This window comes from Bos grunniens, chromosome 8 (genome assembly GCF_055505025.1).
Source record: "Bos grunniens cultivar Pamir isolate PY7600 chromosome 8, Bosgru_T2T1.0, whole genome shotgun sequence".
NCBI lineage: Eukaryota > Metazoa > Chordata > Mammalia > Artiodactyla > Bovidae > Bos > Bos grunniens.
The window spans coordinates 69,619,433-69,641,968 of record NC_141172.1 but is presented as its reverse complement, the minus strand read 5'-3'; the positions used below and the strand labels follow the sequence as shown (position 1 = coordinate 69,641,968).

The following is a 22,536-nucleotide window of genomic DNA, read 5'->3' as shown; positions in this document are numbered from 1 at the left end:
TGGAACGCAGATTCTGAGTCTCTCCGGCCAGATGACAACAGAGCATGTGGGAGGTGCCCTGTCCCCACCTCCCAAAGGCACAGACCTGCCTGGCGCTGAATGAAAAACCGTGTCACACGAGGTTCGCTGGCGGAAATTCCCCTTTTGGTAAAGCCCGGGCTCCTCTCCTGAGCCACTCGTGATTGGCTGGAAGTGGTAATGATTATATCAGCAAGCACTGGCTCATTCGCTACCGCGGGTGGAGCAATCCCAAGTAGAGGTAGGCTAAGCTAAACAGCTGAGCTCCGCTCAGGGCACCTCGCAGGGGTGATCGCGCACCCCACAAAACACACTTTCATTTCTGATGGCTCTGAAGGCTGTCACCCCGCGGCAACCTGGACAGCGAACGCTCCCCCACCGCACCAGGCAGCGGGGACAGAGGGCAGCAGCCTCCTCGAGCTCCCGGGCAGGGTGCACCCAGGGCCCCAGGCCTCGACTCCGGGGCCCCTGGGCTCTCATCTTCACCGTCTTGGGTGTCTTGCTGTTGGTGAGTTCCCGCCGCGAGTCCTGGCTCCAAAAGGCGCTCTTGGTGGCCCGGAAGAGGCCTGGGCGCGCCTGGCTGGGCAAATCCCTGCAGGACCCGCCTGGGCAAGTCCAATATGCGGCGTGTTGGTGGGGGGCCCGAGAGGAGTGCGGATCCCTGGCGTCTACTTGCTGCCTGGAAGATCTGGCTCCTTGGAGAGCCTGACCTCTGGGTTGGCCCCAGGCCCTGGGAGCATCAGATCGTCATTTCTTTCCTTTCCCTTCCCTTTTCCCTCTGCCGACCCTCCTCACTCTTTTCTCTCTTTTGCTATTTTGCACTGCATGTATCTTCTAAAACGTGTCCTTTGTAAATCACTAAGTGTAGGCTCCATCTTCCCCCACCACTGCCTTAAGCACCCTTACATTTCCTTTTCTCTGAAAGGAGAACAACTTCAAAATTGCTTCCAGCTCCTTGCACTTTATGAACAGAAACCACCAATCAACTCAGCTTGGGTCAGATTCTCACCACTTTCTTTCAGAGGGGAGTTGGAGGCTCTGGGTGTGTTTCAGCACTGCTGGTGCTGCTGAGTCGCTTCACTCGTGTCCAACTCTGTGCGACCCCATAGACGGCAGCCCACCAGGCTTCCCCGTCCTTGAGTGTGCATTTTTAAGAAACTCACCATGGGGAAAAATGTGCACACTTGGCACCGCCTTCTTGCATTGTTTGAGGCTCTTTTCAAAGCTGCTTAGAGGGTCAAATAAAAAAAAAATTGAGGGTCTAACAAAGTTACAGGAATCGTGGAAATATGCATCTTTCATTGACCAAATTAGTACCAAAAATCTGGAAAGAAATAGCATTTTGTATTCACAAGAAGTATAGAATTCGTTTTTAGAGTATCGGTCTGTAATAGGTAGGACTCATGTTGAACACGTGATGAATGGGTCTGGGTGCCTGTCAAGTATCCATTGTAGCCATGTGCATTGTCTGTTGGGTAACTCCTTAGAAGTGGAGTTGCTGGGTCAGTGGGTTAGATAATTTTACACTTTTGCCTAGATAATGACAAACTGTTCTCCCAAAGAAGACTGGACCATTTTAAGTCACACCAGGAGTCCACAAGGGTGCCCTATTTCCCTGCACCCTTGCACACTGAGCTCAAACGGTAAAGGATCTGCCTGTGATGCAGGAGACCAGGGTTCGATCCCTGGGTTGGGAAGTTCCTATGGAGAAGGGAATGGCAATCCACTCCAGTACTCTTGCCTGGAGAATTCCACGGACAGAGAAGCCTGGCGGGCTACAGTCCATGGGATCGCAAAGAGTCGGAGACGACTGAGCGACTAACGCACGCACGCACTTGCACACTGAACTTTAACACTTTCCCAGTCTAAGAAGTAAAGATGGGGCACCACAGTGTCATGGTTTTGATTCTTCCATTCCAGTAGAGTGTTTCAAGGATCCATGAGATTGCTGAGACTGGGAGTGGATAACCAGGAGACCCCAGGTTAGGACATAGGGGAGGGCTCAAAAATTCAGACAATAAAAGAACTAACAAAAATCTTTACACAAATTCTTTCAGACAACAGGAGTTCTTCACTAGTTCTTCTGAGGCCAACATAACCCTAATACCTAAACCTAACGGAAACATTTGAGAAGAAGAAAAAATACTTTTAAATACCCTTCCTAAAAGCAGGGGCAAAATTCCTTTACAAAGCAAATAGTTAACTAAATTCTAGATCTTTAAAAACTATGGCAGAAACCATCACATAAAGTAACTATCCTCTAATTAAAAATGTAACACACACACACACACACACACACCAGTGTAAAGGAGAAAAACTATATGAACAGCTTAACAGATGCCGAAAAAGAATTTGAACTGACACTTAACCCCCTGTAATGAAAAGGGGAAAGTGTTAGTTGCTCAATCATGTTCCAACAATTTGCAACCCCATGGACTGTAGCCTGCCAGGCTCCTCTGTCCATGGAATTCTCTAGGCAAGAATACTGGAGTGGATTGCCATTCCCTTCTCCAGGGCATCTTCCTGACACAGGGATTGAACCTGGGTCTCCTGCGTTGCAGGCAGAGTCTTTACTGTCAGAAAAAAGTCTCATTTTATCAGGGTAGAAGGGACCTTCCTCCATATGATGAAGGCCACTCCCTCTTGGAGTCACATTAGAGATTAGGATAACTGAGGAAGGGGCATGAGGGAATGTTTTGAAGCAAGCTAATTTCCATGATCTAGATAGAGGGTTTGGGTTTCCCAAGTGTATGCATTAAAAAAACAAACAAACAAAAAAAAAACTCTTTGAATGGTATCCTTAAGATTGTGCACATCTTTCTTTGGAAATCTTAACATTGAAGTAAACTGTAAAGAAATACTGAGCTTGACTTACTGACATAATGCCGATGTATTAAGAGTTGCAGATATGAATTTCATCATAAAAATGAGACACTTAGGAGAATGGACAGAGGGGAATGGATAGAGAAAGAAATATTTGATACACCTAGGTTACAGAACTTAGGTGGTGAGCATATAAGAGTTTAGTGAATGAATCTTAGAACTTTGTTGGATGTTTGAAACTGTCTGTAGCAAAACATTGAGGGAGAGAGTCTGTGAGAGGAGAACCAGGGAAGAAAGGAAGGCATAGGATTGTGAGGGCAGGGAAAGGAGAGTCCACCAATTTGGGGTGACTCGGAGGAGGCCCGGACTGGGGAAGGGATGATTAGGGGACACATATGAGCTTAGCTGTCCCCAAATACTTAACAGGTGGCATTTTATCTTGTTTAGATCCAGGCAGTTGAACTGGGCTCAACATAAGCTGTTTCCACTTTAACTTTGTTTTTCTTTCTTTTTTTTCCTCTTCATGTCACTTTGTACTTTAAATCACTCCCAGATTAAAGTTACAAAACTATACAAAACCCTTTGTTTCCTGTATCATCTGAAACATAGCTGCTGACATGACAGATCCCATGACTGGACACTTGAATGTATATTTCCCACAAATGAGGACAGTCTCCCCCCAAATGACAATACAACCCTGAACGTCAGAACACTATCATCAACACATTAATCCTGGTGGAAGCCTCAGGCTCCAGTGATTTCAGACTGGCCCCATTGTGTCATTTTTAGCACAGTGGCTAACTGCTGCTGCTAAGTCGCTTCAGTCGTGTCCGACTCTGTGCGACCCCATAGACGGCAGCCCACCAGACTCCCCCGTCCCTAGGGTTCTCCAGGCAAGAACACTGGAGTGGGTTGCCATTTCCTTCTCCAATTCATGAAAGCGAAAAGTGAAAGTGAAGTTGCTCAGTCGTGTCTGACTGTTAGCGACCCCCTGGACTGCAGCCCACCAGGCTCCTCCATCCATGGGATTTTCCAGGCAGGAGTACTGGAGTGGGGTGCCATTGCCTTCTCCGTTTTAGCACAGAGACTTGGCTAAAAGCCCTGTGTTGCTATTTCTTCTTTCTCCATGTGATTCTGGTATTTTGTGGAACACTGACAGCTTCCTTTTGGGGACCGCGTGTTGGATTAAAGCCACAAGTCCATTACTCAATATGTGATTCTATATCCTGATTATGAAAAATTGTATGCATGACAGAACCCTCATTTGTGAAAATGTATGTGTATGTGTGCACACACATGTGAGAAAGAAAGAGAGAACCTGAGCGTATTCACACATATGGTCAAATAGAAGAAGTCAAGACACAAAATAATGGATGTTTTCTCTAATCCAAGGGATCTCTATGGTTTCTGTATTCTTATAAAAAAAATTTTCCTTGCCCGGACTTTCTGGGCTTCCCAGGTGGTACTAGTAGTAAAGAACCAGCCTGCCAACACAGGAGATGCAAGAGACTGAAGTTTGATCCCTGAGTCGGGAAGATCTCCTGGAGGAGGAAATGGCAGCTCGCTCCAAATTCTTGCTGGGAGAATCCCATGGACAGAGGAGCCTGATGGGCTACAGTCCATGGGGTTGCAAAGAGTTGGACGTATCTGAGCACATACTTTCTGGAATAAACATATTTTAAGAGGAAGGAATACAGGGGGGAAAACTTAAGTGTAAGTTACTTGCTGGCACAAAAGGCCAAAGAACAAACATGAATGAGAGTTTAGAGCTGGGAAGAAAGGTCCCAGTTCTGTTTGATTTTGCAGGTAGTGGTCAAGGAAATGTGGGGTGGATCCTAGAAGGGGTGAGAGTGTGGAAGCCACTCATGCCTGTCCCTGCTTTGTCCCCATAGGTCAAAGCTGCTTCAGCCATGTCTGTAAGGAAGGATGAAATTCACCAGCAGTCATCAGCCCCACTGGAACGGAGCCCCCAGCAGAAGTTATGTCCACCAGGTAGATTCTAGGACTGGTCTCCAACCCTTGTCTTCATGTCTGTGTATTTATTTCTGGCTGTGCTGAGGCTGTGTTGCTGCATGGGCTCTCTCTAGTTGTGGAGATCGGGGCCTGCTCTCCAGTTGCGGTACTTGAGCTTCTCCCTGGGGGGCTTCTCCTGTTGCAGAGCACAGGCTCTCGGGTGCACGGGCTGCAGTAGTTGCAGCCTGTGTGCTCAGTAGTTGTGGCTCCCGAGCTGTAGAGTGCAGGGTCAGTATTTGTGACACGTGGGCTTAGCTGCTCTGCAGCCTGTGGGATCTTCCCAGACCAGGGATCGAACCCATGTATTCTGCATAGGCAGGCAGAGTCTTTACCACTGAGCCACCAGGGAAGTCCTGGCCTTTCTTTTTACTGTTTAATGTGCCAGCTATGAATGTGACTTGGATGTGTGGCATGTAATATATTTCTGTTGGCAGTACTCGTCTAGGGTATGTGTTAGATGAAGAATCAAAAGATGAAAGCCCGGTTGAGAAGAGTTCCCCTTGTGGATTCCACAGATGGCCAAAAGAGGCCTCCCCAGCCACACTGGCAGCCTCAGGGAATCCTGCGGGGATTTACTCACCAGCTTTTCCCTTCCTTCCCAGGATTCTATATGGAAGAAGCCATTAGAGATTGTGCCCCATGCACCGATGGGATAGACTACACCAATCATTCAAACACCCTCCCTTCTTGCTTACTTTGCACGACTTGCAAATCAGGTACAGAACCTGTGGTCCCCCATGCCTGCAGTTAGGGTTCTGGGTGATGAGATGGGATTAAATGGGACGAGGAGTCAGAGATCTGATTTCCAGCCCAGCTAGGTTTTCAAATTGTCTTAGGTCAGTAAAATAATGAAAACAGAAGTTATTTGCATAACGCATGCCAACTGGTATGGAAGTCTTTCAGAACACAGCTGGAAAGAGGAGAATAACGTGTCCCTTGATGGAGGGAGCTGGATGGTAACAGTGCAGAAGGCCTGGGGGAGTGGGGCAGGGCTGGGTTTGAGCTGTGTCATGTGTCTGATCCTGGGCCAGGCTCCTGCGGGCGCCATGCCCTCTGCTCTGGGGTCTCAGCCTCTCTCAGCCTTCATGACCTGAGGTCCCTCTGCCTCTCCGGCAGGGCATCACCCATTGAGACATCATCCAAGGGTTCCTCTCCATCCACAGCGTCTCAGATTACACCTCACCCCAGCCCACTTCTTTCTGGGCTCTCTCATTTCTCTTCCCAACCCTGATGCAATCTGTAATGATGCACAGTCCCTTTTATGCCTCTATTGGTGACGCCTGAACAGTGGCTGTTCTATGGATGGTCTATGTGTGTTGCCACAGAAAATGACCACAAAATTACTTAAAAAAAGATTAATTCATTTATTTTTGGCTGTTCTGTGTCTTTGTTGTGGAACAAGGGCTTTCTCTAGTTGTGGTGAGGGGGGCTACTCCTTGTTGCTTTTCATCGTGGTGCACAGGCCCTAGAGCACAGGATCAGTAGTAGTGGCACACGGGCTTAGCTGCCCCGCAACATGTGGGATCTTCCCAGACCAGGGATGGAACCTGCGTCCCCTGCGTTGACAGGCGGATTCTTAACCACTGGACCACCCAGCAAGCCCTCCGAATTACTTCTTGAACTGAGTGGATGGAGATCTGGGTTGTGAAGAAGGGTTGAGAGACATATGAGGGAAACACACTCTCAAAACCTTATCTTTGGTCTCTAGGAGAAGAAGAAAAAAATCGCTGCACCCCGACCAAGGACTCTGAGTGTCAGTGCAAACCTGGCACTTTCCGTGGAGAAGATGCACCTGAATTCTGTCAAAAATGCAGCACCGGGTGAGACACAGGAGCCTAGGGGGGCTTCCAACCCACAGGAGACCCCAGTTTCCTTGTACCCACTTCTGTCTCCTGCTTCCGTGAAGCCCCTCCCACCTCCCAGAGCTCGTTGTGCCTGTGGGGTCTCCTGAGCCTGCAGCAGTGCTCCCTACCACCACTGTTTGTCCTGCACGGCTTTCCCGGTGGCCCCTTCCCACGTCTCCTCGGGAGCGGCCTAGAAAGACCGAAGTGCTGACAGCAGACAGAAGTCATGAGGAGGCCATGTGTGTACTCCTTCAAGGTTCCTATAAAACCGGAGCCAACTTGACAGGCCTCACACCCAGCCCCTTGTTCCCCAGTAGCACCTGAATCTTTCCTCTTTGGGGACTCGGGGGCCAATAGTAATTCACTATCCTCTGATGCTCCAGTGTTGGCTGAGATTGGTAGTAAGAGTCAACAGGTGGATGAGAGGGCCTCATATTCAACTTTGACTGGAGGATGAGTCAAACTTGTGCCCACACCCTTCTGACCCTTGAGCTGGACAAGGCACCCCCCTGCCTCACAGAGCTTCCCGTGCAGCCCAGGGAGGCCAGGCGGGCCTTGCAGAGGAAGCCCAGCTCCTGAAGGACAGCTCTGAACACTCAGTAGGAGCCCGGGAGCCGTAGTACACAATCCTGGATTGTTCTCCTGCCCAGTGAGAGGGAGTGAGGGGACCCTCCCCTGCAGACAGCAAGAGCCTGTCTCCCCTCCACTGTCTTGTCAGGGGACCCAGGACGGGAGGCTGCCCCCTCTTTCTCCTCATCCAGCCAGCTGTCCCTGATGAGTCCCCCTGTGTCTGTACCCAGGTGCCCTGATGGGAAGGTCATGGTCATGAACTGTACCCTCTGGAGCAATATCAAGTGTGTGGACCAAGAATCAGGTACCCTGGCCCATGGGGAGGCCCCAGTTCCTGGAGAGCTAGCAACCATGAGCCAGAGACTACCCATGACTCCCTCTCCCTCCTCAGGCCCTTCAAGCCTGATGATTGGAATTGTAACTGGAATTGTAATCACCATTTTCCTAATCGGATGTATGGTATGGTGCTGCTTGAAAGGTAAGGTTCTAGAAGGGAAGGAGATGGTGCTGGCTCCCTCCTCCATCTCCCCAATCCTCCTGTTCCTCCTGGCTTGTTTCTGATCTGTTCCCCAAGAAACCCCTCCTCCTCCCACCTCACCTGGTCCTATAAAACTGATCACATCGGGCCCCCAACTCAGCTGACGGTCCCCTCTTCCCCCTGGCCGAGTCTGGTGGGAGGAGGCAGGAGAAGAGGGTGGTTCAGTAGCACTGCACAGAGATTTTACATGGGTTTCATTTTACTTCATTTCTCCCTTCTCTTCTCCTCCCTGAGGGTTCTCCAGATTCAGAATGTCCCGCTTGCGTCACAGGCCCGGGGCTTTGTTCAGTGTCTGAGCCCCCAACCTGCACCCTGTCCCTAGGAAGGGAGGTGCGGCAAGAGCGCCCTCCCCACCACTCAGTGGATGTCTCTTCTCTTCTAGGTCTCTTTAATGAGTGCTGGCACAAGGTGATCGGTTTCTCCAGCATCTGGCGGCATCAGACCCTCAGTAACTACTTCCGTCCCGCAACAAAGCCCAGGGTGGACACAGTCCCCGGTTTGTCCTATACTGTTGTCCCTGACTCTCTCAACTGGCCTGGGGGCTCTAGGCTGAATGTAGGAGGGAGACTGGCCTGCTGAGAGCTGTCCTAAGGCTGGTTGGCAGCGCTGGCCCTGTCCTTACTGTCTGAGACACCCTCACTCTGTAGCCTGGGGCGTGGGGGGTGTCAGGCAGGGGTGCTCAGTTCCCCTTAGCATCACACCAGAGTCTGGGTGCCATCAGCAGAGCCCAGATGTGCTGAGTCTATGCCCACTTGGGGGGCACAGCACAGGTGTAGGTGGGAAGGCAGAACCCACTGTCCCCCCAGAAGCTGTAGGGGTTTGTGGGTTTGTGACTCCTGGGTCAGTGCCTTGCTTTTTCGAGGCCCTTTTCTGGCACTTATGTCCCCCAGGAAGGTCTGGTGCTCTGGACCATGCACACAACAGGCTGACCAATGGAGATTGACTTTCCATTCTGATCCCTTGGCAGAAAAAGAAGCTGCAGAAGACAACGCCCAGTCCTGAGATGCAGCAAGCAGACTGTCTGTCGGTGAGTATGGGGCTCTGGCCTTTCTGCTTGCTTGGGACTATGGTAGAGACAGGGAGAGGCAATGGGTCAGGTCTCCTCTTCTCTGGGGAGGTGGTGATTGAGGGAAACCGGGGCATGGAGGGAAGGGAGCCCACCCCCTGCTCTGGTCCACTGGCAGCTCTGATGCTACTTCTCATCTGTCTTGTCACCACATCCCTCGTCTAGAACAGGGCAGGCGAAGGGTAATCACTCCTCCCATGACTGACCCAGTGATGGAGTCAGAGCTACATAATATTTTTCTGTGTGACTGTTACATACTTTTAAGCCATTCCTCATCATAGTGGGAATTTTACATTTAATTCAAAAGTATTGTTAAGTTGAATCTACTTGAAGTAAAATTTCTTTGTCAACATATAGAAGTATTTTCACTATGTATATGTGTGTGTGTATATATATATATATATGATGTGGGCATGGCAACCCACCCCAGTATTCTTGCCTGGAGAATCCCCATGGACAGAGGAGCCCAGCAGGCTACAGTCCATGGGGTCGCAGAGTCAGACATGACTGAGTGATTAAACATGTGTATATTATATATGTATACATACACACACACATACACACACACACACACACACACAGAGACGTTTACAGTTTGGGGTCATATCATTTCAATAGTTTTGAGGTTTTTGAGTATTACCTTAATTTATAAATTAGTCTAGGAGGAATTGAGATCTTTTAGCTATTCTATATTTTTCTTATGAAAAGAGTTAGCATTTTAAGTTAAGAGTTTTATAATACCTCAACTCCATGTGTGTTTTTCTTTGGTAAATTGCTCATTTCTTGTTGAGGCTGTATCTATGTATTACAGTGTTCTATAACCTTATGAGTTTATCCAACTCATAATTCATTATAGAATTTATTGTCATAATTTTTAACATTCATCCATCCACACATTCACATTTAAGTATTATTGTTGAACCATTAGAGTTTTATAAGAATACAATCGTATATAAAATAATGACTCTTTTGTCCGCTCCCTTCAAAGGTCCTGCATTGGTTTTGATTTGCTTACGGCTGCATCTGCCAGAATTTCAGAACAAGGTTTACTAGGCTCAGTTCTGTAATCTAGGACCCCCGGTTAAGACCAAGGCTGCTCTCCATTGTGTTTTACAGAAACCAGCAGCACCTGAAGGATCTCAGAGGAGAAGATGGCTGCTGGTTCCAACAGACGCCACTGAAAGTGAGTGTTTTTCTCCTGGGCAGGGGATCAGGAGTGGAGGGAGGAGGGACAGTGTCCTAATTTCTATCTCCATAGTGGTTAGAGCAACTCAGAGAGGGGATGGCTTGCCCCTGAACCATCAGGACTCTAATTCCCTCCCTGCCCCCTCCTCTTTTTGCCACCCTGCACCCCTCTGACCTCTAACAGTGGCCCCTAACACCTCCCTGTCCTTCCCTCCTCCACCATCCTCTCTCCTCCCTGGTTGCTCAGGGCCAGGTTGACCCACTCTGAGACATCCGAGAGGTTGTGCTGTCCAGCAGGGCACCCCCTGGCCCAGGGAGGCTGTGGAGCGCCTGTCCATGCATGCTAAGTGTCTTTTATCATGTCCGAGTCTTTGCAACCCCATGGACTGTAGCCTGTCAGGCTCCTTAGTCCATGGGATTCTCCAGGCAAGAATACTGGAGTGGGTTACCATGCCCTCCTCCAGGGATCATTCCAACTCAGGGATCGAACCCACATCTTACATCTCCTGCATTAGCAAGCAGGTTCTTTACCACTGGCGCCACCTGGGAAGCCCCGTGGAGCACCTGAACTGTGGCTAAATCTTATAAGCTGTAGTATATAACTCGATACTATAGTTCAAGGAGTTGGCAGATAAAAGACTGTAATTTGTCTCGTTAACAGGTTTTTTTTTTTTTTGTATATTGATTACATGTTGAAGGGCTTCCCTGGTGGCTCAGATGGTAAAGAATTCGCCTATAATGCAAGAGAACAGGGTTCAGTCCCTGGGTCAGGAAGGTCCCCTGGAGAAGGGAATGGCAACCCACTCCAGTATTCTTGCCTGGAGAATCTTATGGACAGGAGCCTGACAGGCTACAGTCCATGAAGTCACAAAGAATCAGACACACAACTGAGCAACTAACACTACATATTGCAGTGAAAAAAATTCTGAACTTACTTTTAATTGGAGGATAATTGCTTCACAATGTTGTGCTTGTTTCTGCTGTACAGCAACATGAACCAGCCATAGGTGCACATATATCCCCTCCCTCTTGAGCCTCCTTCCAACGCCCCCATCCCACCTCCCTTAGGTTATCACAGAGCTCTCTGTGTTATCACGCCACTTCCCATTAGCTATCTATATTACATATTGAAAGGAAATTTTTTAGAATACTTTGAGTTAGTACCATATTTCATGAAAACTAGTATTGTTATTTTTCATGTTTTCAGTGTAACTGTTAGAGAATATAAACTTGTATTGGGTGCCCTCCTTATGTACTGTGGATGGTGGTGTGCACAGCATTTCACACACACAGCATTGAATCTGCAGCACAGTCCATGAGGCAGGTGGTGTTTGCTCCATTTTAAGGTTAAATTCTTGCTCGGAGTCTGTCCCCATCCAGCTCTACCGCAGTGTCAGGCGGTGAGGCCGAGCGGGGTGTGAGGCCGGAGACCTTCCTCCCTCCAGGCCTTTGCTTTGTCCCCAGTGCAGAGGTGGCAGCCAGGGGCCTCACCCTCCTGAGAAAGGCAGGTGCCCTCCTCTGAGGTCTGTTGCCCCTCGCTGTCCCACCCTCTGTCTCCTATCACAGATGCCTTCTCCCTCTGTGACAGCAGTCTCCTCTTCCAGATGGGCCCTCATCCCCTGCTTGGGGCAGGACTCTCTGCTGACCTGGACTGCCCCCAACTGCTCTGGGTGCTGGCGAAGTCCAACGCCCAATGCAGGTGTGGCTTGTTTGCTGCTGGGAAGCAGGTCAGGGGCGCAGAGCAGCAGGCTTACCAGCAGGGGGAGCTCCTCAGGTTCCCATCCTGAAGTCTAGGCCTGAATTGAGGGTCCTTGGCCTTTGTGAAAGCCCGTTCCAACTCTGTCTCTGTGACTTTCCCCCAACCTAGGCCTGAAGGTATTCTTCAGTGACTTTGCGGCTATCTTTTCCTTGTGACTTCTGTGATTCGCTCCTGAGGCAGTTGGGCCTCACATGAAATGAGATCCATGTGACCAGAGAATAGGCCTGGGTCTCTTCGGATGCCTTGTGTGAAATACTGCCAGTCACCAAGAAGGGACAGGGGACCTCAGTCAACACCCCGATGGATGCCTTGGAAATGCTGGGGCAAAGGTTGACAAAAGAGACAGTTCAAGAGTGCCTGCGGAACTCAGGAAAGTATTAACATATTTATGAAGAAAGTGAGACAGGCTCTGCTGTGCCCTGACCGTTTGAGGACCTCAGTCTTTGAGTTCAGGACACACTCTTAATAGACTTCTAGTTTTTATTTGTATTTGTTTGAAATTTGTCATTCATGTTAGTATGTATGCATTTAATGATGTAACTTATAATGAAGGTGTTAGTCACTGAGTCATGTCCAATTCTTTGCGACCCTATGGACTGTCCCCACCAGGCTCTTCTGTCCATGGGGTTTCTCCAGGCAAGAGTACTGGAGTGGGTTGCCGTTTCCTTCTCCAGGGGATCTTCCCTACCCAGGGATGGAACCTAGGTCTCCTGCACTGCAGGCAGACTCCTTACCGACTGAGCCACCAGGGAGGCCCCATAACTTGTAATATACATCATTAAAGTGCAAACATCTTGTATGTCTTGGTACTTTTATGTTTGTGCATATATTTATATGTGTAGAAAAACATTTTGCAAATATAATTTCTAGGTTTATGTGGGCTACCTGGTTGAGTGCTGGCAATCCAAAGCAATTAGAAATACAAAAGGAGGGCATTCCCTGGCTGTTCAGTGCTTAGGACTCTGCCCTGAGAGCCCTGAGTTCAATCCCTGGTCAGAAAGTAAGATCCCACAAGCCATGAGGCAAAAACAAACAAACAAAAACCTACAAAACAACAACAGCAATAAAGGAGAGCAAGCCCACTGCTGGGGGAATTTGACCACTTTGGGATTGCCTGGCGACTTCTTTAGGGTCCAGGCTTTAAACATGTCAACTTTATAGTTGGGTGAATATTTGTATTTTTCATAGGCAGATGTTAACAAGTGAGCAGAGAAGGAGGGGAAGTGGCACCCCCGTGCTGTGTCTGGTGACCGTGAACTGGGCTGTCATTCCCCGGGCTTCCTCCTGCTCATCTGGGAGGTTAGGGTGGGATGTGGGTTAGATATGAATGTCACATAGTTTCTGTGTCACGTCTGCTCTTATCAGTGACCTTCATTCCATCTGGGCTCAAGGAAGAGAGGACAGGGATCTGCCATAGTTTCTGGGAGGAAGAATGGACGGGCTCCTGGTTTATGTTCAGTGTTGGCTTGCTGTGCACTAGATGGGTTCCCCTTGATACTGGTGCTCTGAGCCCAGAATTGCCTTTTTGTGTTTGAATTGGCTGATTAAGGATCTCAGCCCCTCTGTAAGCTTTGACCTTCTGCAGAAAAGACACAGAAATGCTGATTCTTAAATACTGTGAGAACTGACCTAAGATGCCTGCTATATTAGGGTTTTGTATTTTTTTTAATTAAAATTTTTTTTTTTTACTTCTGCTAAACCCTTCTCCATAGTATTCCAGTCACTGCAGGATAATTTAATGGCAGAAGCAATTCTCAGGGAGGTTTTTGGTCTAGTCCATCTCAAGGCTTGTATGTTGTCTTCCCTAAGGTTGATGTGACTGGTGTGGTCAAAACTGGAATTGCCTAAAATGTAGGTACAAATGGATACAGTGTGTGGAGTTCACTTGTGTTTTTAGAAGGGCCGACCCCCGTGGTCTTGGTGCTACATCCCTCTGGCCCTGATGTCCCTCCCTTTCCTGGAAGTCAGGTGTTTCCTGTCTTTGCTGTTCCTTCTGTGCAGGACACTCTGCCTTCATCCCCAGAAGGAGATAGAAATGAATTCTTCAGTGGTTAAGACTCTGCACTCCCAATGCAAGGAGCCCGGGTTCAGTCTCTGGTTGGGAACTGAGATCCCACACACCTCAACTGAGCATGTGCTCTGCAACTGAGCCCTTGTGCTGTAGAGCCTGCACATCACAGGAGAGGAGCCTGTGTGCTGCAGTGAAGAGTCTGCACAGCTAAAATAAATAAGATACAATAAAATTTGAAACTGTCACCTACATATTACAAAAAGCATGTGCATTTGTAAAACAGTTTAAAAGTAAATGGTCAAGTGTCAGGTCACTTGTCCATTTCTCAGAAGACTTCCTTGAGTGCCCATTAGAGTATCAGCCTTGTCAGTATTTGTCATGTATATTCATTTGTACCCATTTATTGTGTGTTTAACTAATGAGAACCTTCAAGAAACGTGAAACTTGACTCCTTTGTTGCTTTCCGATGGGTGCTTAGTCGCTCAGTCGTGTCCGACTCTTTGCGACCCCGTGAACTAAGCCTACCAGACTCCTCTGTCCATGGGATTCTCCAGGCAAGAGTACTGGAGTGAGTTGCCATTTCCTACTCCAGGGGATCTTCCTGATCCAGGGATCGAACCCACGTGTCCTGTGTCCCCTGCACTGCAGGCGAGTTCTTTGCCTGTGGAGCCATCCGGGAAGCATTACTGCTTTATGCCAGTGCAAATGTGACCATTTAAAGTTTTACTTGAAGACTGGATGTCTCTTCAGGTTTCACTTCAGTAATGAATTTGTGACCAAATTAAATATGCAATGTCATATACAAATTTTATAATTTTATGTAAATGTGCAATTTTATGATTTTGAACCAAATAAATATTCGGTGTTATATACAAATTTTGCAGTTTTCTATAAACATGCAATTTAAAGAATTTGTGGCCAAATTAAATACGCAATGTTATATAAAAATTTTATAATTTTATATAAATAAGCAATTGGATGAATTTGTGACCAAATTACATGGCAGTTACATAAAAATTTTGCAATTTTATATAAATATGCAATTTTATGACTTTGTGACCAAATTAAATATGTGATATTATATACAAATATTAAAATTTTATATATAATTTTATACATTTTGACAAATGTGGAATGTTATAAAAAGTATAAAAACTATCAAAATGTTATGAAATTATATAGTTTTTGATAAATATATAATTTTATAAATTTGTGACCAAATTAAATATGTAATTTTATATAAAAAGAGGCATGTGTGTGTTTTTCCCCTATCCTCTGGTTCTCTGGAGCAGTTCTGAGTGAAGGGTACAGGGATGTGTTCTTGCTGTGTGACCCACTCCTTCCTTCTCCCCTTTATGCCTCAGGCTCATCTTGCATGGGTGTGTCTTCTGCTCTGACTCAAGATTTCCAGATGCCAGATTCCTGGGGGACTGGAATTCAGCCCCTCCTCTGTCCACCTCCTCCCCACTCTTCCCCTGGGAGAGAGGCCCCAGCCTGGCCAGGCTCCTGCACAGCCTCCCCTCTGTGGTGTCTCTGAGTCCTGTCTGGGCCTGCTGGGCTCCCTGGAGGTGCAGACTGGCTCTGACAGAGCTGTTGGGAAGGGCTGGTGGGGCCCTGCTTGCTGGGGTTCTTCTGTGGCCCCTCACTTGTGAGCCTCCTGCCACTCTGGGGCCACCTTCCCCTTCTGTCCCTGCTGTCCTTTCTGCATCCTCATCACAGTGGGTCTGGTGGCTCAGCCCTGCAACCTCATGGAGACCCAACTCCCTTCCCCTGGACCTTAGGGCCTTAGGGAAGGATCCCTCACCCACCTAGATTTCCTGGGGAGCCCCGTGGTCCCAGCCCTGTCCCCTTTCCCAGAGCAAAGGTGCTCGTGCAGAGCTGCACACCCCCTTGACTGCCCCCACTCCTGCCTGTGAACGATTAATCAGGAGTGGGAAGGAAAATATTTTAGATCACAAATAAGAAAGAAGAGGTGAATGTATAATTACTTGAAAATAAATTCTTGAAAAGCAGTGTTGCCTGTGTGAGACCCCTGTATCAGATCACCTAAGTTGTCCTTGAATGGAGAAGACTGACCTGGCCTCCATTTGTTTTTAGGTCTGTTAACACTTTATGAGAAGCTGAAGGGTAGGGGAGGTGAGGGTGTTAGGGGCAATATTATATAATCAACAGGCTTGAGCTTCCCTGGTGGCTTACATGATAAAGAGTCTGCCTGCAATGCAGGAGCCACGGGTCCAATCCCGGGGTCTGGAAGATCTCCTGGAGAAGGAAATGGCAACCCACTCCAGTATTCTTGACTGGAGAATCCCATGGACAGAAGAGCCTGGCAAGTCCCAGTCCATGGGGTCACAAGAAGTCGGACATGACTGAGCGGCTAACATTTCACATATGGGATGCATCTGAGCAGTTTTACAGGATAGGTAAGAGCACGTATTAGTGGACATTAACCTAAAACTTAAGAGTTTTAAAACTACAGCCTTATTCTTGTTCAGTCACTCAGTCATGTCCGACTCTTTGTGACCCCATGGACTGCAGCGTGCCAGACTTCCTGTCCTTCACCATCTCGCAGAGTTTGCTCTAACTCATGTCCACTGAGTCGGTGATGCCACCCAACCATCTCATCCTGTCGACCACTTCTTTTCATGCCTTCAATCTTTCCCAGCATCAGAGTCCTTTCAAGTGAGTCAGCTCTTCCCATCAGGTGGACAAAGTACTGGAGCTTCAGCTTCAGCATCAGTCCTTCCAATGAATATTCAGGGTTGATTTCCTTCAAGATTGACTGGTTTGGTCTGCTTGCTGTTCAAGGGACTCTCATGAGTCTTCTCCAACACCACGGTTAAACAAGCATCAGTTCTTCGGTGCTCAGCCTTCTTTATGGTCCTGCTTTCACATCCATACATGACTACTGGAAATACTAGAGCGTTGACCAGACGGATCTTTGTCGGCAAAGTGATGTCTCTGTTTTCTAAAACGGCGTCTAGGTTTGTCACAGCTTTTATTACATCACCATTTCTAATGGTTCAGTGTAGGTTGGCTCTCTGATACTGAGTCTCACCAGATTGGGGCTGTGGTCCCTTCAAGGCCTGAATGGAAAAGGATGTGCTTCCAAGCTTACACATGAGGTGGGGGCTGGATTCAGTTCTTGGGGGCAGTTGGCAGGAGGCTGTCCTTTGTCCTTGTGATGTGGGCCTCTCCATTTATTGTTTAGTCGTCACTCAGGCATGTCAGACTCTTTGTAATCCCGTGGACTGTAACCTACCAGGCTCCTGCTGCTGCTGCTGCTAAGTCACTTTAGTCGTGTCCGACTCTGTGCGACCCCATAGACGGCAGCCCAGCAGGCTGCCCCGTCTCTGGGATTCTCCAGGCAAGAACACTGGAGTGGGTTGCCATTTCCTTCTCCAATGCATGCAAGTGAAAAGTGAAAGTGAAGTCGCTCAGTCGTGTCCTACCCTCAGCGACCCCATGGACTGCAGCCTTCCAGGCTCCTCCATCCATGGGATTTTCCAGGCAAGAGTACTGGAGTGGGTTGCCATGCCTTCCTCCAGGGGATCTTTCTGATTCAGGGATTGAACTGGCATCTCTTAGGTCTCTAGCAATGACAAGCATGTTCATTACCCTCAATGCCACCAGGGAAGCCCGGGCCTCTCCATAGAGCTGAACAAAACATGGTAGCTTGTTTCATCAGAGCAAGTGAGCAACGTGGCGAGGGGGGCTGGGGTATGGGAGCGGGGAGGAGTCATCATCCTTTTACCCTGATCTTGAGACATCCCACTGCTTCTGTTGATCCATTTCTTGGTATTTTGTCTGAAATTCTGACAGGTCTGAGATCCTCCTTGTGAGTTAACGAGTTACCCTACCACAGTTATTTATGTGAGTCTTTATGAGTGTGCATGTATACCTGGGTAGCATGTATATACCAGTATACAAGTGTATATGTATGCATACAAACATACATGCTAGCCAACTGTGCACACACCATCCCATCGTGAGATCTGGATCAAGGATCAGACTGTTTCGTTGCCGAGTAAACATAGCCTTGGTTCCTCACAGCGGGAGAGGGTGGAGGCAGGTGCACCTGTGTGTGCAGTGGGGTTTATGCATCGATTCCAGGTTATGAAACTCAGAGCTTAAATAGATGGCTGACACATCTACTCCTGCTCTCCTCCTCAGTAAGAAAGATCCTGTATTTTCTTCTGGAATAGAAACAAAGTCTCTTCTGGAGGAAAGAAGGCTAGAATGTGAGTACACGGCCGTGATCGGCAGGGGACAACCGATAGTCCCTACAGGGCAGTAGCCAACCTCTCCTTTCTAAGGCATGTCAACCATTTGTGCTTGTTGCATGCTAAGTCGCTTCAGTCATGCCTAACTTTGCAACCTTATGGCCCTTAGCCCACCAGGCTTCTTTGTTCATGGGATTCGCCAGGCAAGAATACTGGAGTGGGTTGCCATGCTCTCTTCCAGAGGATCTTCTTGGCCCAGAAATGGAACCAGCATCTCTTAGGTCTCCTGCACTGACAGGGAGGGTTCTTTACCACAAGCACCACCTGAAAAGTCCTGCTAACCAAACAGCCTTTAAGCAAAGTTGCCCACAATCTTTGCTCAAAAAACTTAAACTTTAAGCAAATCTGAAAAATGTCATGTCCATTTTATAAATTGAAGATAATAGGATTAAAGGCCAGAAATTTGTCCCCAGTAGTAAAGATAAGCAGGGTGCACACAGTCTCTCTCCTGGATGTTAAACATTCACTCTATGGAATTTCATTAAATACATATAAACTTTTAAAGATTTTTTGACATCCCCCAATAGTTTGAGTTGGACAAATAGAAAATACAAAACTCAGTTTTTGGAATAGATTTCCACAAGAACATGAAGTGACTTTTCACCCATCCCTTTCCTGGGTCCTGAGTCATCTTTGCCTCTTTTTTCTTGACTCCTCAGACTCAGGTTTTACCATGTCTCAGCACTTGACTGCTCTTCCTCTGGTTTCTTTTGTCTTTTCTGTCCCCTAGGGCACACCTCATGCTCTCCCTGCTGAATCACAGCAAAAGGTCTCTGGCTTTGACAGCTCTCTCTGTCCTCCATTATGCTACGATCCCACAGGAGTCTGGAATCTTCCTGATGCAAACCACTTCCCAGGATTTCCACCCCTCCCTCCCTGGAGAGTGTCCAGACAATGTCTTATTAAGCACTTGGCTTTTGCTCCATTCTCTGAGTTGCTGAAACCATTTCCACACTAATGACCATTTTAGTCTACCTATTAGCCTTCTTAAACAGTCATGGATTATAGAGACATTTGGGCTTCCCTGCTGGCTCAGATGGTGAGGAATCTGCCTGCAATGCAGGAGACCTGGGTTCAATACCTGGGTTGGGAAGATCCCCTGGAGAAGGGAATGGCAACCCATTCCGATGTTCTTGTCTGGAGAATCCCCTGGACAGAGGACCCTGGCAAGCTACAGTTCGTGGGTTGCAAAGAGTTGGACACAACTGAGTGACTAACATACATATAGACACTTATGTGACAAAATGTTTTTGTAGTATTATTCAAATGTCAAAAACTTCAAAATAATTAAAATGTTCCCAGTGGGATTCTGGATAAGTTACTGGTGTTAGACCTATTACAGTATTTTAGGGAGTTATCAAAAGTACATTGTAGCAAAATAATTAATGAAATGAAAAAATGTTTTTAAAAAGTGTTTAAAAATGTTAAGAGGAAAAAACAAGATTATTAATAGTATTTACCTGTGGTGGTTTTAAGGAAGGTGCACAAATTCTTTCATCTTTTTCTTTCATGATATATTGCTGAACATGGGGTGCAATTAGTGACTCATCTGTAATCATCAGGACATGGCAGAGGTGGCTATACATGACCAGCTGCTAGAACTGGGCTCTCCCTTCCAGATCGAAGGGCCAGCAACAAGCCAGCACAGCAAACAAGTCCTCAGGACAGCCCAGTAACCATCTTTTAGGGCACGCAGCCATGTCAAAGGGGTCCATGTCCACGTAGGGCATTTGGCCCAGAGTCAAAAGCTAGCTCCCACAGCATCACTCTGAAGGCCCACGGATCACTGACACTGGAGAACTCATTATTAACCAGACTTTCAAGGGCCGTCCACCAAACCCGCCTGTTTTCATTGTCCCCCAGGCAATGACATAGTCCATGGGGAACAAGTCTCTGCAGACGGCATTGTCTGCAATCTTAACTTGAAGTATATCCCCAGCGATACAGTTCCTAACAGGCACATCTTGGTGGATGACTTCCCTGCTGGACAGACAGCTCATTCCTCAGGCAATCTGAACAGTCATGTGAACCAATTCTTGTTGAGAAACTGCCTGTGGATTATGGGCCTCTACTAATTGGCACTGCCGTAAAAACAATCTAAGATTCCCCCAATTCATGTAAGCCAGTATCCCCATGGGCTTTTCTCCTTCTATACACATCCTGGTGATAGGAAGAAGATTTCTGTGATGAAGACCTCATAGCTTACAACTTTCAGTGAGCATCATTGTCACCTGAATTTCAGAAGCTTGATCTTTAACTGTTTTTACAAATACTTGCTTTTCTTTATTTGGATCTTTTTCTTTTTTTCCTTTAGCCACAGACTTTATTGTTTGAATATTTGCAACTATTATTCTATACACTTTTAATTTCTTCCAAAATGCTATGCTCCATATTGCTAGGTCACTTCACTCTCCATTTTATTCTACATTTCCATCAAGCAGTGTTTCCCCAAATCGCAATCTGCCTGATTGTGTGTTGTTGTTGTTCAGTTGCTAAGTTGTGTCTGTCTCTTTGTGATGCCATGGACTGTAGGCCCCCAGGCTCCTCTGACCATGAGATTTCCCAGGCAAGAATACTAGAGTGGGTTGCCATTCCTTCTCCATATTTGGATCTTTTTCATCTACTAAAACCCCATGGAAAATATGCTCAAAAGTACCTTATTGAAGTTCATCTTTTAGAATTATCCTCTCCCTGGATATTGCAATACCCTTCACCTTAGCGTTGGCCTCCAAAAGAGTGACACTTCTCAGGTCATTCTTCTGTCTTCTGTCTTCAGAACCCTTCTTGAGTGCAAATAAAAACAAAAAAACAAACTCTGTTGCTATGTCAGATTCGATATCATCAACATAGTTCAGAAGTGACAATGCAAAGCAATTTTTTAAACAAAAGCATGTTTATTATGCAATCTCAGACAAAGTGCAATCAAGAGGGAACCTGATTATACTTTAAAAGAAAATGCACTCAGAAGTGAGTCTGGAATCAGAAGCAGCTTTGGTATTTGTTGGACTGTCATCCTCAGCCACTTTTGCCCAAACAGGCAGAATGGATGGGTCTGGTGCCCTGTGTGCTGGGCTGCAGGCCCAATTTCTTAACACAGGGCAGATTAACTGGGCCAACCACCTCCGTGCTCAGTGGGCAAAGCTGATCACTCTCCTATCCTCGTGGGGCCAGCGGGAGGGACTGACTGAAGACAAAGCACTGTGGGTTACACTTCAGAGGGGTGTGCTGCAGGAGGAGGGTGCCAGTTTTACTGATTGCAGCCCCATCCACTTCTTGTTCCATCTTCCTGGCATCCTCCAGTTCTCCTGGATTTAACACCAATTAACCTCAACTTTGGCCCCTTACCTAGATTTCTCAAGAATTTGATCTGGCTATAAATAGGAAGAGGAAAAAAATAAATAAATAAGAAAATCTTTTTGCTGTGCTCAAAGACTCTGCATAACCATCCTGCTTTTAAAAAACAGAGTATAGCACCAGAACACTACATCTTATTCCCTTTCATTTCCTTTTATAATCGTTGAAAATCTCATGAGGTGCTTTGGCCGAAAGTCAAGCTTGTTCTAGACCCGTGACTACCCTATAAAGCCACAATTACACGAAGGCTCTGCAGAGCTCCACCTTCTCACCCCACGGCACAAACCCCAGTTCCTAGCTAGAGACCTGGGCCAGGATGCATTTCTTGGTCAGCCTGCTCTCTTACCTCCTTCTAAGCAAAAGCAGGAAATCTGGAAATGAGTTTTCTAAAATAAAGCAAGGCACGTTCAGGAGATGGTTCAAATGGCAATAATTTCATACTATTTATTTTTCTAGATCATTTGAGGTGCTGGAGAAGACTCATGAGAGTCCTTTGGACAACAAGGATTTTGGCCAACTGATGGGAAGAACTGACTCATTGGAAAAGACCCTGATCCTGGGAAAGATTGAGGGCGGGAGGAGAAGGGAGTGACAGAGGATGAGATGCTTGGATGGCATCACCAACTCAGTGGACATGAGTTTGAGCAGACTCTGGGAGATAGTGAAGGACAGGGAAGCCTGGCATGCTGCCGTGCATGGGGTAACAGAGTCGGACACAACTGAGTGACGGAACAACAGCAACAAATAAGGATTAAAGTCATGGACATTGGATGCTCAGTATATGGGACCATTGAATAAATTCACTCTGTTACTGTTGAATCACTGTGATTACTGCAAATGTAGAAACTGCCTGGAATTCCCCTTTCAAAAAAAAATTTTTTTTTTAGGACTTCGATGTTGGGCCTGTGGTTAAGCATCCACCTGCCAATGCAGGGGAGACAGGTTCTGTCCTTGGTCCAGGGATATCCCACATGCCATGGGGCAACTACGCCAGTGTGCCATAACTACTGAAGCCGACACGCTCTGCAGCCCATGCTCCAGAACAGGAGAATCCACATCAATGAGAAGCCCGTGC

The 22,536-nt window shown here is 47.2% G+C and overlaps 1 protein-coding gene across 4 annotated transcripts; it reads left to right on the top strand.

The window, feature by feature from the left end:
• Positions 1 to 236: 236 nt before the first annotated feature.
• On the top strand, positions 237 to 22,280 carry LOC147367364 (tumor necrosis factor receptor superfamily member 10A-like). 4 transcript variants are annotated; one of them, XM_086416426.1, is made up of 10 exons: positions 237 to 526; positions 4,734 to 4,833; positions 5,457 to 5,570; positions 6,563 to 6,674; positions 7,499 to 7,572; positions 7,660 to 7,746; positions 8,189 to 8,302; positions 8,774 to 8,833; positions 9,989 to 10,055; positions 11,925 to 15,073. In XM_086416426.1, the coding sequence occupies exons 1-8, from the start codon at positions 344 to 346 to the stop codon at positions 8,806 to 8,808; spliced, it is 819 nt and encodes a 272-aa protein (XP_086272552.1). In that variant the 5' UTR covers positions 237 to 343; the 3' UTR covers positions 8,809 to 8,833; positions 9,989 to 10,055; positions 11,925 to 15,073. The 4 variants fall into 4 exon arrangements, with proteins under 4 accessions (XP_086272552.1, XP_086272554.1, XP_086272555.1 ...); XM_086416427.1 differs by lacking the exon at positions 11,925 to 15,073 and adding an exon at positions 21,918 to 22,280 and having other exon boundaries at positions 310 to 526; XM_086416428.1 differs by lacking the exons at positions 6,563 to 6,674; positions 7,499 to 7,572; positions 7,660 to 7,746; ... (2 more) ...; positions 9,989 to 10,055; positions 11,925 to 15,073 and adding an exon at positions 5,971 to 6,221 and having other exon boundaries at positions 274 to 526.
• The last annotated feature ends 256 nt before the right edge of the window (positions 22,281 to 22,536 follow it).

Coding starts and splice junctions, on each gene's coding strand:
- LOC147367364 (XM_086416427.1), top strand. CDS start 344: ATGGCTCTGAAGGCTGTCACCCCGCGGCAACCTGGACAGCGAACGCTC. Junction 7,747..8,188: donor GGTATGGTGCTGCTTGAAAG/GTAAGGTTCTAG, acceptor CTTCTCTTCTAG/GTCTCTTTAATGAGTGCTGG. Junction 8,303..8,773: donor CAGGGTGGACACAGTCCCCG/GTTTGTCCTATA, acceptor ATCCCTTGGCAG/AAAAAGAAGCTGCAGAAGAC.